At 36.2% G+C, this 15,930-nt stretch overlaps 1 protein-coding gene across 1 annotated transcript in view; it reads right to left on the bottom strand.

The window, feature by feature from the left end:
- The window catches only part of ERC2 (ELKS/RAB6-interacting/CAST family member 2), a 276,247-nt gene that overhangs the window by 227,886 nt on the left and 32,431 nt on the right, over window positions 1–15,930 (bottom strand). The window contains exons 2-3 of the mRNA XM_062500997.1: window positions 10,448–10,471; window positions 9,420–9,836 (exon numbers count right to left, since the gene is read on the bottom strand). Of these exons, the coding sequence (XP_062356981.1) occupies window positions 9,420–9,836; window positions 10,448–10,471 (441 nt within the window). The remainder of the gene's footprint in view (window positions 1–9,419; window positions 9,837–10,447; window positions 10,472–15,930) is intronic.

The following is a 15,930-nucleotide window of genomic DNA, read 5'->3' as shown; positions in this document are numbered from 1 at the left end:
CACCCAGTGTTTCACAGGTGCCCCAAGCTGAGAGGCTGTGGTTTAATTCAGCACTGCTAAAAACTTGCTAACACTTGAAATGAGCACTGCTGGTTCCCCAATGTGTTTTGGCAGCTGAACTATCAGAGCAGATATGGTGAAACTCCAACCCATTCAAAGAGGAAAATGACCCCTTAGTTTGCTCTTTCACTTCTGTAAATCAAATTACAATCCTCCAGTAACACATTCGGACTGAATTCCACTAATCCCTTCAGACTGCATTCCTGATTTTCTGTAGAAAGCTGCACTATCCTTTTCAGTCTCCTTGCTTTGGTTTTTAGACTTAGTTGTTCTAAACTGCATTCAGATCAGACTAAATTAAAATCTGTGTGGAACTGTCTTTGCATTGACTACCACTGTAAAATGAGCAATGAAAAAATAACAAATAGGGTGAGATTGTCTGTGAAACAAGACTGCAACACAATCCTCATTCAAGAGAGCCATCTAGTGCCTTCATGCTCTACATGAAGGATGCAAATCTTCAAGTTAGCTACTGGCTGATTTTTAGGAATTTAGGACCTCATTTTCCCCCATACTTTCAAATACCTAGTAATCAATGCACTGCACTTTCTTGCTCAACATCTGAAGACCACTGCTTTGGTTAATAAACCTTGAAAAAATTCAGCAGATAATGAAAAAGTAGAAATTGAATTAACTCAGTATTTGCAGAAACTTGCTGAAAGGATCTCATGAACGGAGAAATTTCTTTTAAAGACCATGCATTAGAGGAATATTTTTTCCAATGTGTAGTTTTGAGTCAAATAATGAGCTAAAGAAAATAAACCCACATACTTTAGCTTATATTCATTTTTATAATCTAAAACCCAAGACCTATGTACTTGCATAAAAAAATTCTATTCAGAGAAATTAAATGTGTAAGATCAAAAGCCAATTAGTGTGATTACAAAAAATAGATAACTAGATGCTATTTACCTATTAGAAAATGAAAATAATGCATTCTCCACATGCATAATTTAAGGAGAAAGGTGTTTGAAGCTCTTTCCCTTTAATAAACAGCCCTTTACTAGCCCCTTACTTGGAAGTCTTTCCCAAAAAATACTGGTTTGAACGGCACCAGGAATGCGACAACATTGCAGAACAATGGCAGCATAAAACCTTTGTTAATGGAGGATACAGTAGCCAGAAGTCAGTGAAACACCCTTAAGAACCTGTTTGCAGTACAGCCACCAGCTGACTAAGCATTTCTCTGACAATTATCACATGATTTTTCTTTTTAGCAATATCAGTGGAACTTGGACTACATAAAAAATCTTCCACTGTCACAGGTTCCTAGGAGAAAACACCAAGTGTGTGTTTAGAAAGAATATATTCAATTGAGCAAAAAGCAAGACAATAAAGAACATACAGATCCAGTAACTATTCTAAATATGCTCATTAGACATAAATGGCTCTAAAACATTTGGGTTGTTCTGTTTTGTAAAGGGTTATGTTTCAGGGAGAAGATTATGTGCTGACAAATGGAAAGAAACCAAGCAGGTGAATACATTGGCTCCACCTACAGAAAAGCTACAGTAAATTATTTCCTTCCAACTGTGTAGCCAAGCAGTAACCAAATCTGGATTCATTTATTCTCTCAAATCTAATCCTATTCCCCTTACATCAGTCAATCCCATTGACCTCATCTGACTCAAAGGAAAAAAAAGAATAAAAACACCAAACCACCACAGAATTCTGTCCTCTTTTCAAACACATCCGCATTTTCGGCGGATATGTCTTTCAGAGGACGTTAGAGCTATTCATCCGTATTTCAGCCAAATCTTTATATGAAGATTAAATATATTTATAGCCATTATCAAATTTTGTATTTGTGCAGAAAATAAATTGAGAGCTTTATAATCATGTTGGAATACCAGCCTCAAACTGCTAACAACCAAAAAAAAATTTCTATTATCAGGACTGTCTCACAAGCCAATAACTACATCTATGAAATTAAGGTATGATCATCTACTCACTAAATCAGAAATATTGTTTTGTTAAATAGTTTAATCTAACATTACACTTTTTCTTCATCAAGCTGAGACTTAGGTGAAACTTTAGAAAGGGTTTACATTATTAGCTGTGTTCTACTACCTACAATAAAACTTCCACTTTTATTACTAAAATAAGCCTGCAGATACCAAGGCAAAACTCATTTTCTTACGCAGTTTAAGACTTGTACCAGGAAAATAAAAATAGCAAATGAAAACCCTTTTTTTATCAGGCTGGGGGTGAAGGAGGAAAGAGGTTGTTTTTAAATATGAAAAAGCATTTTGTTCTTTTGAGTCTTTGCATCCTTGCAAAGGAAAAACCGTGTTCATACATATATATGTATGTACATATATAGATGTGGACTCTGGCAGGAGATTGACCTGTTGTGGTTTTCTGGAACTCCAGCTCATGTGACAATACATGGATTTCCAGTCCACGTAAAAGGCTGAATGTTTTCTAAGACAACAGAGTCTCAACTTAGCTATCACAGAGAGTCTCAATCAGAGAAGTGCACACTGGAATTCAAGGGTGGCCAACTCTCCCTTTCCCTGGAAATTCAGTTCTGATTCTGAGAAAATAAATCAACATGTCAGAGCTGTGAGGCACCTCCATAAGCTGCAGCCATTGATATGGAAAAGGAAAGGAAGACGGAGCTAGAGAAAGTCAATTACATTATAGAATAATGAAGTTATTGACATAGAAATGAGTAGCAGCATGTTTACAGACCAGGGAATACAAAAGAAACCAAAATTGATTATTTTTCTCTATTTCATTGTGGCTTGTCTCCAAAACTTTGTGTAAATGTGTGAATGGAGCAAAGAGCCTTGCAAAGACAGTATTTTACATTTACATTTTACTTGAACTACAGCAATTCAAACCAGTCCCCAGACTGCCTTCCAAAGGATGCACTTTCCAGGAATGCTGGCAGGATCGATGCTGATCACCTCCACACATGGAAAGGTACAGAAATCCAGCTTATTTATGGATCTGGTTTTTCTCTCTTCCAAAAATATTTTTATTTGCTAGTATGAGACATGGCAGTTTCAAGCTGACAGGTTTCTCATATATGAGATTCCAGACTACTGGTGGTGGTGTCACAGGGGTCAATCCTGCTTTTAAACTGATTTCTAAATGAACAAAGCTTTCCAATCCTTCATGGACTTATAAAAACTACTGCAACCAAGCACTCTGGCAAGAATATCACAGGCCATAGCAAAATCTGAACAGGCTATGTTAGAAGTAACAGCTGTTCTCTAGAGCATAATCAGGTCCTGTCTACTTTCTCAAGTCTCCAGCAACTGCCAACACTGCAGAGTTCTTCTGTGTACTTAAGGGGTCACCTTAAAAACACATATTACTATTGATATTTTGATAAAAAGCAATTGTCTTTATAGCAAATGATAAGATGAATATTTTGAGTTGAGGCAGTACAAACAAAAGGAAAGAGGTACTAATGAAGCTAATAAAAAAGCCCAGTCTAGAATGGTTGTTAATCTGTGTAACCAATTTCAGGGAAGAAACGTTTGGTGTCGATAAAGCATTTCCTTAGTAAAATTACTACTGGCTCCAGTGTAAGACATTTACAGTAAACACCAAAAGTCTGCAAGGCATCTGTTCTGCTCACAGTGGAAGAAGGAACTTTGCTCCATTAATAACTTTAAAAACATGCAATAACTAATTCATGATGGCAGTTCAAATCCTATCAGCAACCTTCGTTATTTGACCAAGCTGAGTTCAAAGATAAAGCAAAGTTTTTAAAAAACCCTTGAAAGTTTAGAAGCACATTTTAAATTATTATAAAGATGTGTTGTTGTTCTTTCTACTAAATATAAAAAAGCTGTAATGTTAAACCATAAGCAACAATAATTTTAAGAATACATGCAAGATAAGAGTTAAAATGTGTATATAAAATCCTATATGATCTTAGAATCTGTTTCAGTGAAATTGTATGCTGTACAGAGAGGGCATGTGTAATATAGGTGTATGTATATATAATAAAATACTTGCTGGAATTTTAACATTTGACTTCACTAGAGACTTAGTGGGACTCTGCCTTAGGCAAGTTTTTAATAGCAATAATAAAAAAATACTTAATGGTACTTAGGGTAAATAATGTGTGGTCACTATGTTTAAAAAAAAGTAATACCAAACATCTGTACTAGATTTCCACATGATAAAATCCCCATATTACCTACAGTTCTTCCAAAGTTATGGAGAAACAAATGCTTATTTAAAATTCTAGAAGAGACACGTGATAACCAATTTAAGAACTTTAAGGCAGGCATCTGTGTTTTCTGACAGGAATGTATATTTAGTGATCTTCACAATATTTAATTCTGAACATGAAGAAAGCTATAGTATGACGTTATGGCTTCAAGACAGATTTTCAACCACTAACAGACCAAGAATATCCTTTTTCTTAATTCTACTTGTAAAGACCACTTTGTATCCCTGCAGGATACATTAATTTCCTTATCAAAGCAAAACCTATTAGTTTTTTTTTTAGAAAACAACAATAAATTTCATCTACCTTTGAAAAAGACTAACAAAAATACTTGAGTGAATTTATTTAAAGGCATAGGATTCAGTCTAACAGTGATGGAAAAACCAAGTGCAATCTGGGCAGAAATCCTCAGACGCATGAAACAGAGCTCAACATTCTCTTAAGAGGCTACATCTCCTAAACTGAAGCAGAAACACATGCTCACACTATTACTCAGAGCTACATTTGCTCTCTCTTGCTCCCCGAATCAGTAACTAAGGAAAATCTTTAATATAACTCTCTCCAAGCTGGGAATTCAACTATCCCTGTGAAAACTTATTGCCTAGATTTCAAATTCCTTGTTACAAGGAAAGAAATCTAATCCCATTTTTTGCACAGCTTATTTCCCAACATTTTAGTGAACCTTGCCGACACTGACATTCTTTGCTATTCCTGTAAAAGAGCAGGATTCCAACTTCAGCTTTATTCTCCTTTTCCTGCTCTATAATGGGCCTCACATTTGCCATTTCTAAGGCTCCCAAACACAAAGCTTGGGTAAAACTGTCATCACAAGTTTGCTGCTGTGAACCAAAGTTTTATTGGACTGCACATTGCAGAAAGGTACAATCTTTGAGGGCCACAAAGTCAACACATCACAATTAGTCTGCATCTCCTAAGAATATGAAAGCAAATGAAATTTAAAAAAGAAGACTGTTTTATTTTCTGGAGTTATTTCTCTGCCTCTAGTACACCAGCCAATTCCATGACTCTTGCCTGTACTTTCTCTAAGAAATGCCATCTAAAGCCTGGAGAAATTCCAGATCTTTGAAGGCAGCCATAATAATGAAATTCTGCTGAGGCTACTCATAAGGGTGTGTGGGGAACAGGCAAGAAGCAATTAATGGCCTACAACCAAGAAATTTTTGTCTGATTCTTAGCTATCCAGCCAATAAGAACAGTATGATATTTATTTTTGGTAATGTACATTCTTGTGTGAAATGGGCAGAAAATTAATAATTGATGAGGTGGGTAGAGACTTACAGACAATAAGTTATTCCTCCCTACCTAGTTAAGTGAATTTTGAAAAAGTTACCTGCCAGACAAAAGCAGCTGTAGAATAACAACACACCCCTTACTATTCAATTCCTTGTAGGATCAGTGCTCAGGGGGTGCAGCTGAAGGAGAGAACACTGACATTCATTTGAGATACAGGTGTGTTGAAGAGGTTGTCCTTAATTTCCAATGTTTCAAGACCACTTGCTTCACTTTCTCTAATAACACTGTAGTTTAATTCTCTGGTTTGGTAAAATACCACCCATCAGTAATTATTAATAGCTTTCAACACCACCACATTGAATAATCTAAAAGAGGAACAAAATAAATGGACAAAGGAAGAAATTCCAGCTTTGCACTGCTTTAAAGCACAAAGAAATGAAAGCGTAAGAGAAAATTACAGCTGCATTAGGGGAAAATATGGTCAAAAAGCTCAGCAAAATACATGTAAGACTTGAGCTTTCTAGGTTGGTACACAATTAGATTTCATGAACTGAAAAATTCACATCAAAAGTAATTTTAAATTAAATACCGACAGCAAAGGGCTTATGACAGGTCCATCCCTACATTACATTTTCCTGTAGTGTTGAGGCTGTATAAAATCAGTAGTCTTCAGTTTATTTTTTCCATATTTAACTCCATTCACACCATGTTAACCTGTTTCCACAGACAGCACTCTTTCTGCTGGAAACTACAGCAGAATCTATCATTGCAAAGGTAAGCTGACACACACAAACCCTATTTGTTGAATAATTTCATAGGATGCTACACAGAATTTTATCGTCCTTGTTCCACAGAATCAACAAATCATTAAGGTTAGAAAAGATGTCCACGATCACCAAGTCCAAAAGTCTTTGAAAATCTCCACCTTGTCAACACGACCATGGCAGAGTGCCACACGCAGTCATTTTGTGAACACCTTCAGGGATGGTGATCCCATCACTTCCCCGAGTTGTCCATTCCAGCATTTAACAACCCTTTCCATGAGGAAATTCCCCCTGTACCCCTCATGGCACAGACAATTTCAAGTGCAGCAGCAGAAGTAAAATAGCAAAACTAATTAAAGAGAAGAAACAGTCATCCAGGATTTAATCAAACAGAACACACTACACATAACCCAATACTAGTTTCTCAGAAATACACTCAACACTCAAGCTATACTCCAACCTGTAAAAATAAAGAAAGCAGAATATTTTAGATTATGTTCTAAAATTAAAAATATTTTGTTAAAGGTATAGAAAGATTAATAGCATTTGAGTGAATACTAAATAATTCATGAATGAAATTCATTAAAAATGTATCCAAGTTCTGGCTTACTTTTAAAGCATTCTCAGGAGGAAAAAAAATTGTTCAGTAACTCTGCCCGGTGATTTACACAGTTAATATGCAAACCTACAATCCCTAGTTACAGAAAAAAACATTATCAATCCACAGGGCAGGCTGCTGCAGAAACAACAGAAGTAACCTCTGTTTTGTCATATTGAAAACCTGTATCATGCAGGATGAATACTAAAAGCAGAGACAGAAGTTCATATGAGCACTGCAGAACAAGGATTAACCAATCTACACATAAAGATCAAAGGTTGATCTGCTTGGACTTTTAACAAATACTTAATACTTTCAAATTATACATCATGTCTGATGTTACTTCAAAGCATGCAGACAATTTTCCATAACAAGAAAGCAAAAGAAAAAGAAAATTAAACCTCAGTACATTTTCCAAGAGTCCATCAGAACAATAAAATCCAGAGTCCTGCATAAACAAACAGGCACCTACTAAAACATTTTGTTTCTGAAGAATTCCTACAGCCTACACATCAGACTTCCAAGGTCCCTACAACAAACTTCAAATATGCAGAAAGTTAAAAGTAAGTAAAACTAAAACCTATAAATACTATGTGTAACAGAAAGAGAGCTGGAGAGACACTGCACCCAAAGCCTTGAATTCTTAGAAAAAACAAGGAAATTGTGAGCCAAAATCCCCAAAACATTAGACAGTTCCTGCCAATCTGGCTAGGACACACTCCAGGCAACAAATCTAGTAAAATTTTAAACCTTGATCACTTACCAAGGTGTATCAGCATATCATAAGCCGTAAACCCCACTCCATACTTGCAGCACTCCAGACAAAAGACAACCTTTATAATCTCATAGAAACTGAGAGAGAAACAACTTTTTTCCCTGCCCCTGAGAACAACTGGGGGGATACATCAAATTAATTCAGTATAAATACAGGAGAAACATGCACAGTCTATAAATAGCAACAACATCTCCTTTCAGCATGCCTTGGACTAATCAGTAAATTGGATGCCAATTGGACTTTACTTGGAAGCTTACATTTTATCTTTCAAGTTCAATTTAGTTCTATTTCTCACTGTCGTTGATAACCATTCTCATTAGAAATTTTCTTCAGATTTACTCATGTCCCATATATAGCCAAATGTAGGGACCACAAACTTAATTGACACTGATACAACGCATGAAATACAATCACACAATCACCTATTCTTAAAAACAGTGTATGCAGACCTAAATCAAAAAACTTGTCAGCTAGTTCATAGAACTTATTCCACAACCCTCCCTCATCACAAATTCAGCATCATTTGCTCCTTATGCAACTCCATTCAGACTCCATTAATATATTACATCGGTTTTAATTAAAAATCTGCCTGTGAAAAGATTCGGGATCCATACCTTCACAGGAGACGTTTACTGAATTGTATCACAAAATTTTCCACTTTCTAAGCTTCAAACGGGCAGCAGAAACTACTGAGTCCTCAACACATACTCTTGATTAGAGAAGAACATAAGCTAAATATAAGATACTTTGTCCAAAGCAAAGAAAAGATTTTGACAACAGTCTCTAGATGTAAATAGCTGTTCTTAATCTCAAGCACCTACTCTTAAACTCTTGCACTAATTTCATTTGCGCTTTTTGATCTGTCAGGCAAATTGGTGTTTTCAGTGACCACACTGCTGCTGAGTTCCTAAGCAAACAGAACTGTTTCTCCTGACTTCCCTTGCTGTGTGTAGGTTGTACACGACCTCCCTGCAAATTTTCACCCTGCTAAAGGGTCTTTGTGAGGAAGACTGGCCCTGCCTTGTTTGCCTGACACAGTCACATGTGAACACTGCTGGGATCTAAAGGGGCAGATGGGCTTGACAACAGGCCAGATTCCCTTTCAATTGTACTAATCCAATCATCCCAAATCCACTCCCAAAAATGCATTTACAGGTGATGGGGGCAGCTGGTGCAGTTGGGCTTGGGATCAAATTGAGGTTTTCTCAAAGTAGAGCACGGCCAGCAGCACAGCGTTTTAATGTGACATTATGTTATATTTATGGAAAAAGTTGGAGTATCCCCACATGAAAATACATTAGAAATACACAAAGGCAGAAGCCTTCGTTTGTATAGAAGGCAAATGATCTAAAAACACTCTTTTCAAACACTAGAGGCATAAAAATCCAACACAAAGGTAGCATGCACACATGACTCTTCAGAGCAGCAACAGGTGTCACTTCCCTCTCCAGTAGGTCTAGTCTTCACTTGCCAGGTATCACTTTGTCAAAATGAAAGGATAAAAAAAACTTGCAAAGCAACATTTCAGAGACAATATATACCTACCAAATATACCTACTTATATTCCATATTTTCTTATTATTGCTTTTCAGTGTCATACAATCCTGCTAAGTATTTATTGCAGATGTAAAACAAATGCATCCTTTTCATCCAAAATTTAGAGCATAAAATGAAAACACTTCAATAGCCTAATTTCATTTCTAAAACTGCAACAAGTTACATGACTATTTTTAACAAAGATAAATATTTTAAACAAATAAATGAGTTTTTAATTACCTCTCTAAGATGCATGTTTTCCTTCTCCTTCTGATCTAAAATCACTTCTAAATGATTAACCTGAGATTCAGCCTCTGCCATCCTTCGAGTTCTCTCATTGTCATCTTCCATTCCTTTAGAAGGCAAACCTTTACTTTGCAACATCTCTAGAAGCTTTTTAATTGATTCATCTCTTGCATTTAGTGTTTGCTTTTGTGTTTCGATCCTAAGCTCCATCTCTTCTAGAGTTTTTCTCAACAGGAAGAGCTCTTTAGCTTGTCTATCATGTTCTGCCTGAAGTCTTCGAAAATTCTCCTCTGTGAGCTCAATAGTAAAATGCTCAGCCCCTCGGTTCCCACTTTCTTGCTGGAGAAGATGGTTAAGGTCTCTCTGGGTTCTAAGCTCATCTTGAAGTGCCTGGATTGTCATTTGCAGATGCTACAATAAAGAAGAAAAAAAAGAGAAAACAATTAGCTTTGAATCTGAACGCAGAATTTGATTAAAGTTTTGTGGTACGCTGTTACAAAAAGTCATTAGAATTAGTAATGAAAGTATACCAAATGACCTTATAAAATATTAAATGCAGGTGACAATATTTGTAATGATATCTTTCAAGTGCTTCTAGAAAGAAAAAAGAAGACAACACACAGACACACAATAATGTCAGCTACAGATAAAATTAATAGCAACAAATGCAAACACTAGGCAGTGACACATCCATCAGAACAATCAATGTGTACCTACAAAGCTCACAGACTCAGTATTCCATGTTTTCTAAATCACTTCATAGACCAAGGATAAATCTGCTCTTCATGGTGCTCAACAACACTGCTGTTTATAAAGTCAATCAAAGCCCTCACTATAATTAAAGGGGACTTCGGGGAAGAGCTGAGATGGGGCTGGTTGGTTTCATTTTTTCACTTTTGGAAGCTAAAGCTATGAACAAGTTTAGTAAACAGGATTACTGTATCTCTAAAAAGCAAACAAAAACCCACAATAAGCAATACTGAATTTTTGAAAAATAAATTTACTGCAAATAGTGGACAAACCTTTGTTCTTCTGGCATCCAAAAACTGAACAGCATGGCAAATGAAAAAATGAAGCAAATCAACATAAATAAAGGTCAGATGCAAGCAAAGGAGATTCAACAGAAAGAGCTGAATTCAACAAAAATATCTTCAACAGAAAAAAATAATTTTATTGAATTATACAGAAAGGCAACAACAAATTCACAGTACTCAAATACATTAACTTACCAACAGACTTTACTCAATAAATGTGACAAAGAAAAATACATTTCAAATAATCAGTCCCACGATAAATTACAACATTCCTATTAGAAATTAATGTTCTTTTACATTTCTAGGTTTTTCAGAACACTGCAGCTTGTCCTAAAATATTTATAATACATCTGAGTACAGGGATCTGTCTCTGTTCCAGAGATACATCTTGTACTCCCTTACTCAACACAGATCAAAATTGAAATGGATTTTGCCCATGTTAAGGTTGGAATACAGATAATTTGCCTAAATTACTATGGTTTATGATGTTCATTTCAGATTATATCTTTATCTGAGAATTTTTTTATTTTTATTTTTTCCCTCTACTCATTGCCTACACAGCATATTCAGCTTTTAGAAATTTTAACTCCTGAACAGACTCACAGTCTGTACCAGAAGACATTTAACTGTAGGAAATAGGGGACTTAAATGCATGTCATTAGACCTCTTAGGTTTAATTGATGTTCTGCAACTCCACATTCTAAAAACAAGAACAACAGAAACCACACTAAAAAAAAAAAAAATAAAAAAACCCCACCCAAACAGCAACAACACAGACACAAAAATAACAACACAACTTCATTTAATTTGATACTACCTTCAGGTTTTCACAAGCACATGTAAGTATGTCAGGTTTTAGCAATTATTTAAACTAAATGAAAAATTCAAAACTTTGAGAAACCAACCTTTTGAAATAATGTCTTTTATCAGTTATTTCAAACAGACAAGAAGTATTGACAGTGGTAGAATTCAGTTAAACACTTAGATTCTGTTCTGTCATTAAATAAGCACTATATTTAAATATATGTCCAGATCTTCATTCTCTTAGTACCTCCATCTTAATTAGGCACACACTCAGCTGAGAGCATACACACATAGGCTACTCATTAAGAGCCTTGTTTTATGTAATGGCAAATCTTATATTTTCTTAATCTCATCATCTTTTTAACTCTGTATAATAACCAAACTCAAAGCTCCTTTAGATGTAGAAACTTCCCCACTTTGAATCTACTAATGTGCTGTTTGCTACCCCAAGATTGACTACACCTTCTGGATCCCAAAATTATTTCACTGTCCTACTTCTCACACCTAAGAACCTTCTCTGAACTACTGTGCTACAACTAAGCCACAGCAATATTCAGCAACTACCAGTACCCCAGAAATAGTCAATTTTTTTCCTTGATCTGAATAATAATTAGATACATCCTCCTACTGTTAAATCAGACAAAATTTACTCCTTCATGCTACAACCTATCTACAAATAAATGTTTTTCCATAGTCAAGCAGTCTCTATATATCAAATGTCAATATTTCTATAAAAATCTAGCTGAGGAAAAGAAAACTAATTCTAAAATACCATGTTTTTTAACCCACAAATAAAAGTAAACTTGACATACACATTGCTAACACACAAACCTTCTGAATGCAAGCTGGAAAAAACAAAAATTGTTGGATCAACATAAAAATAATTAGAAATCAGAACTCAAATAGCAATTCTGGTTAAGAAAAATGAGACAAGTTCCTTTTCTGCCCGCAGCAGCCTGTGCAGGCTATCCTAGCTCTACCCAGACCCACATTTGTCACTAAGCATGACAGTAGTTCTGGCTGCTTCTCTGTAATTATGTTAAAACTAACAGCCTCAACTGTGGCAGACTACTGCTACTTTGACATAAAATAATCCATTTTGGTACACCTTCAAGACTTAGAACATGGTGGACCAGATTTAGTCATCTGCTGGCACAGATTTTTGTATCTGCAGCTTGCAAAGGAAAGGAAAGAACAAATGTTGTGAGGGTGGAAAGAAATTGTATAATTAACTGCAGGGGAAGGAATGTAGGAGTGCTGTGAATATCTATCACATGGCTGCAATTACACACACAGAACTTCACAGGACTTTTTATAAAACCCATGCAAGATCTATCACATTTTTTATAATTGCTATTAAAAATGGACCAGTTGACCAGAAAAATTTCCATGCCGATTTCTTGACAATATATAAATAGTTCTTTCTAGTTTTTCAATCCTTCTCCAGAGCCCAGCTCCACAAGCAACTCATGGAATTGTGAATTGCCCCATAAACTGAAACAAAACTATAAAAGGAAGATTAACTAATGGCTCTTCAAAGACTTCAATTCATGTTCTACACAAAGAAGTTCCTCTAGTCAACACCGACTAACTACACCCAAAAGAGTTACCTGAGAACTAACCTGCCACAGTGTGTTTTGGGCCACATAAACTTTTTCAGAGCATCCCAAAGCCACAGATGTGATGAACAGTGGAGGGGAATAAATTCACAAGGAGAGTCACTGATTTCAAATTGTAGGTCCACTTAGAGAAGCACACAGGTTCTTGTGCTTTGCCCAATTGAAAGCAAAGAACACATTCAAGAACAGTAAAATGCAGTACAAGAACAGTACACTGCATTTTAGCTCCTGATTCTCCTGTTTCTTTCCCAACCCAGTAAACAGAGAATTGACAGGGATCAATCAGCTGACACAATCTAGTCTTTTGGCAGTGGCAAATATAAAATGATACAAAAGTCTGCAAAAAAAAACCAAACAAAAAAATCCTCCTGTGCAATTGTATGTATAGAAACCTACAGCTATACCTGAACAATACACCTTGACAAATGTAACAGCAAATTATACTGTCAACCATACTCTCATTCTCTAAAATCAAGCTTCCTTATTTATTCCATAATCTGTTCCACCTTAATTCTTCACAGTATGAGGCTCCATCATCGAAAGGAAACAGACTACTTAAAGCTTTCTTAGGAACTGCATCTAAATCTATTTGTATGTTAAATTTAGTTATGTGACTGAAATAAGTACAAGCATTAGACTTGCAAATATTTTTAACTATTGTTAAAGAAAAACATGCAAATCCTAATTTTCTTCTGTAAAGAAAAAAAGAAGAAAGTATCTTCAATTTCCTTTCATTACCATAAATTAAGAAATTGATTCTCTCATGCATTTCCTCAATGCCTATCACAATTTGTAAATCTGGTATCCAAAAGACACCACTGAAAACCAGTTGACTAGAATTTTGCCTGAGTAACATAGAACTGACAGAAAGAGTTGGAAATAGAAGACAGATCTCATTTGTGAGGACTCACAAGAGATTCTGACCGCACACAATGAATCATCAGCATGAAAAATTCTGAGTGTGAGTTGTGAGAGAGCTTTTGCATAACAGTGTTTGCTGATATAATCACATATTTGAAAAGGGAGAATTCTTGTCTTTCCTTTTTTTTTTCTTTATGCCTCCAAATTCGGTGTCTTGTCAAATTCTATAAAGCTTTCCCCTACAATCGTGCTCTGCAAGTTTAATAAGGAATCTTGTCACGTGAACTTAATTCTGCATTTCTTAACACAGATGTGGTGGGCTGACCTTGGCTGGAGGCCAGGACTCCACCAAGCCACCCCATCCCTCCTCTCCTCAGCAGGACTGGGGGCAGGAGAGGAATAAGATAAAATAAACTTCGTGGGTCAAGGTAAAGGCAGTGTAATAAAACAAAAGCAAAGGCCATGCACAGAAGCAAAGGAAAACACAAGACTGATTCTCCATGTCCCATGAGCAGGCCACACGCAGCCACCTCCTGGCCAGTAGGGCTTCAGTGCAGTTGTTCCAAAAGACCCACACTGTAATAAGGGAGATCCCCTCCATCAGCTTCTTGGTCAAACCTTTCCTCCTCTTCCTCTGTTGCTAATCAAATGCCCACCAAGCTGCTCTACCACTCCTCTCCCCTAAGCTTGCCCCTCATCCTCTGCTTTGCAAACTAAATAAGGAATCTGGTGATACACATTTAAATCTCCATTTCTTAATACAGACATATTTAATCTGAAGTAACAGACTTCACTACTATTCAGTCAGCTTCTCTGGGTCATCTCACACAAGTACCTTTGCAAAAAAAAAAAAAAAAAAAGTATTGCCTGAAGACTTCAGGTCATTGATTAAAAATGCATCCCCAAACAGGCTAAAAAGCTTTAGTACTGCAAATTCCAGATCAGTTTTGCACCTATTTCTTAAGGAACAACCTGTAAACACATTTCTTTCCCAATTCCCTTGTTTGCTGTGGGCTGAGAGATGTTGAGGAGCCAAACCTTGTAGCCTCTAATCACAAGAACCAGAAAGTCAAGAGGAAGAGACATTGAGAAATATAAGAAGTTAAAGACGAGAGGAATAGTCTGCAAAGATACATGTTGGGGAAAAAAATCAAGTTCCTCGGTCATTAAAAAGAGGAGGTTTGTTAAAACCTTTGTGATCAGCATCACAGCAAAATACAGGGGTTTGTATTTAGGTGATCCTTACCATGGCAACTTTTAAGCAGTCCAATTATGCTGCTATGACCAGACTATGACAAGACTTTTATTCTGCCTTTTGGAGAAATACTGCTAGTAGTGCCAGAGTCACTAAATAGTATATTACTTGACTGAAAAAATCCTCAGTAACAAATATTTTGACCAATACGAACTCATGTGGAAGAATCTGTTTGCAGATTTCTTCTTACACTTTACAGGAAGAAAACACAAAATGCTTTTTAACAAGGCCTGGAAATTATTATCAGTTTAAGAAAAGCAGATTATTATTTGTTTCTCAATAGTTCTGTCTGCAACATTAACTACTCAGCTAAGAACAATGCATAGTTTAGAAGTCCCGGATACTCAAAGATAAATCTTAGGCATTCATATTTTAAAACTATTCTCAACAGATAAAATAACTACATACTTTGAGAAATCCTCCATCCCCTTATGAACTACAGCTCCTCTGATATTCTTTTACTGCCTGAATAAAAAGTTTCTGCTTTTTTTTCAGGATTGAAGCACTTGAGGCTCCCCAAGGAAGCTTTCAAACCATTTGGGATGGCAAACCTCTACGCTCCCCGCACAAAACTTCCCCCATGGCTTTGGCTTGACATAATCAATACTTGTGATTTGTATTCTGCCTGTTGTTTACCAAAGATGAGCAGAATCCCCGTTCTACAGCTAATCCCAGGAGTAACTGCAACCACTGAACAGAAACATCATCTGAGTTTCCCAACATCACAACACGCGTCTAAGAAAGTAAGAAACCACCAAAGAAAATTCCACTCCCCCATGGACATCACCCACAAGCCCCACTGGTAACAAATAGATACAAGATGAAAGGAAAAACAAGAAGCACAAGGACACACCATTCCTAGCTCTCTTTTTCTCATGAAACAGATTTCCAGTTATCTCCTCAGCCTTTTATCTAGAGGGAACAGTAAGGTT

The sequence above is a fragment of the Cinclus cinclus genome, chromosome 12, assembly GCF_963662255.1.
Source record: "Cinclus cinclus chromosome 12, bCinCin1.1, whole genome shotgun sequence".
Classification (NCBI taxonomy): Eukaryota; Metazoa; Chordata; class Aves; order Passeriformes; family Cinclidae; genus Cinclus; species Cinclus cinclus.
The sequence above is the reverse complement of the archived record's forward strand: the minus strand, read 5'-3'. Positions and strand labels throughout refer to the sequence as shown.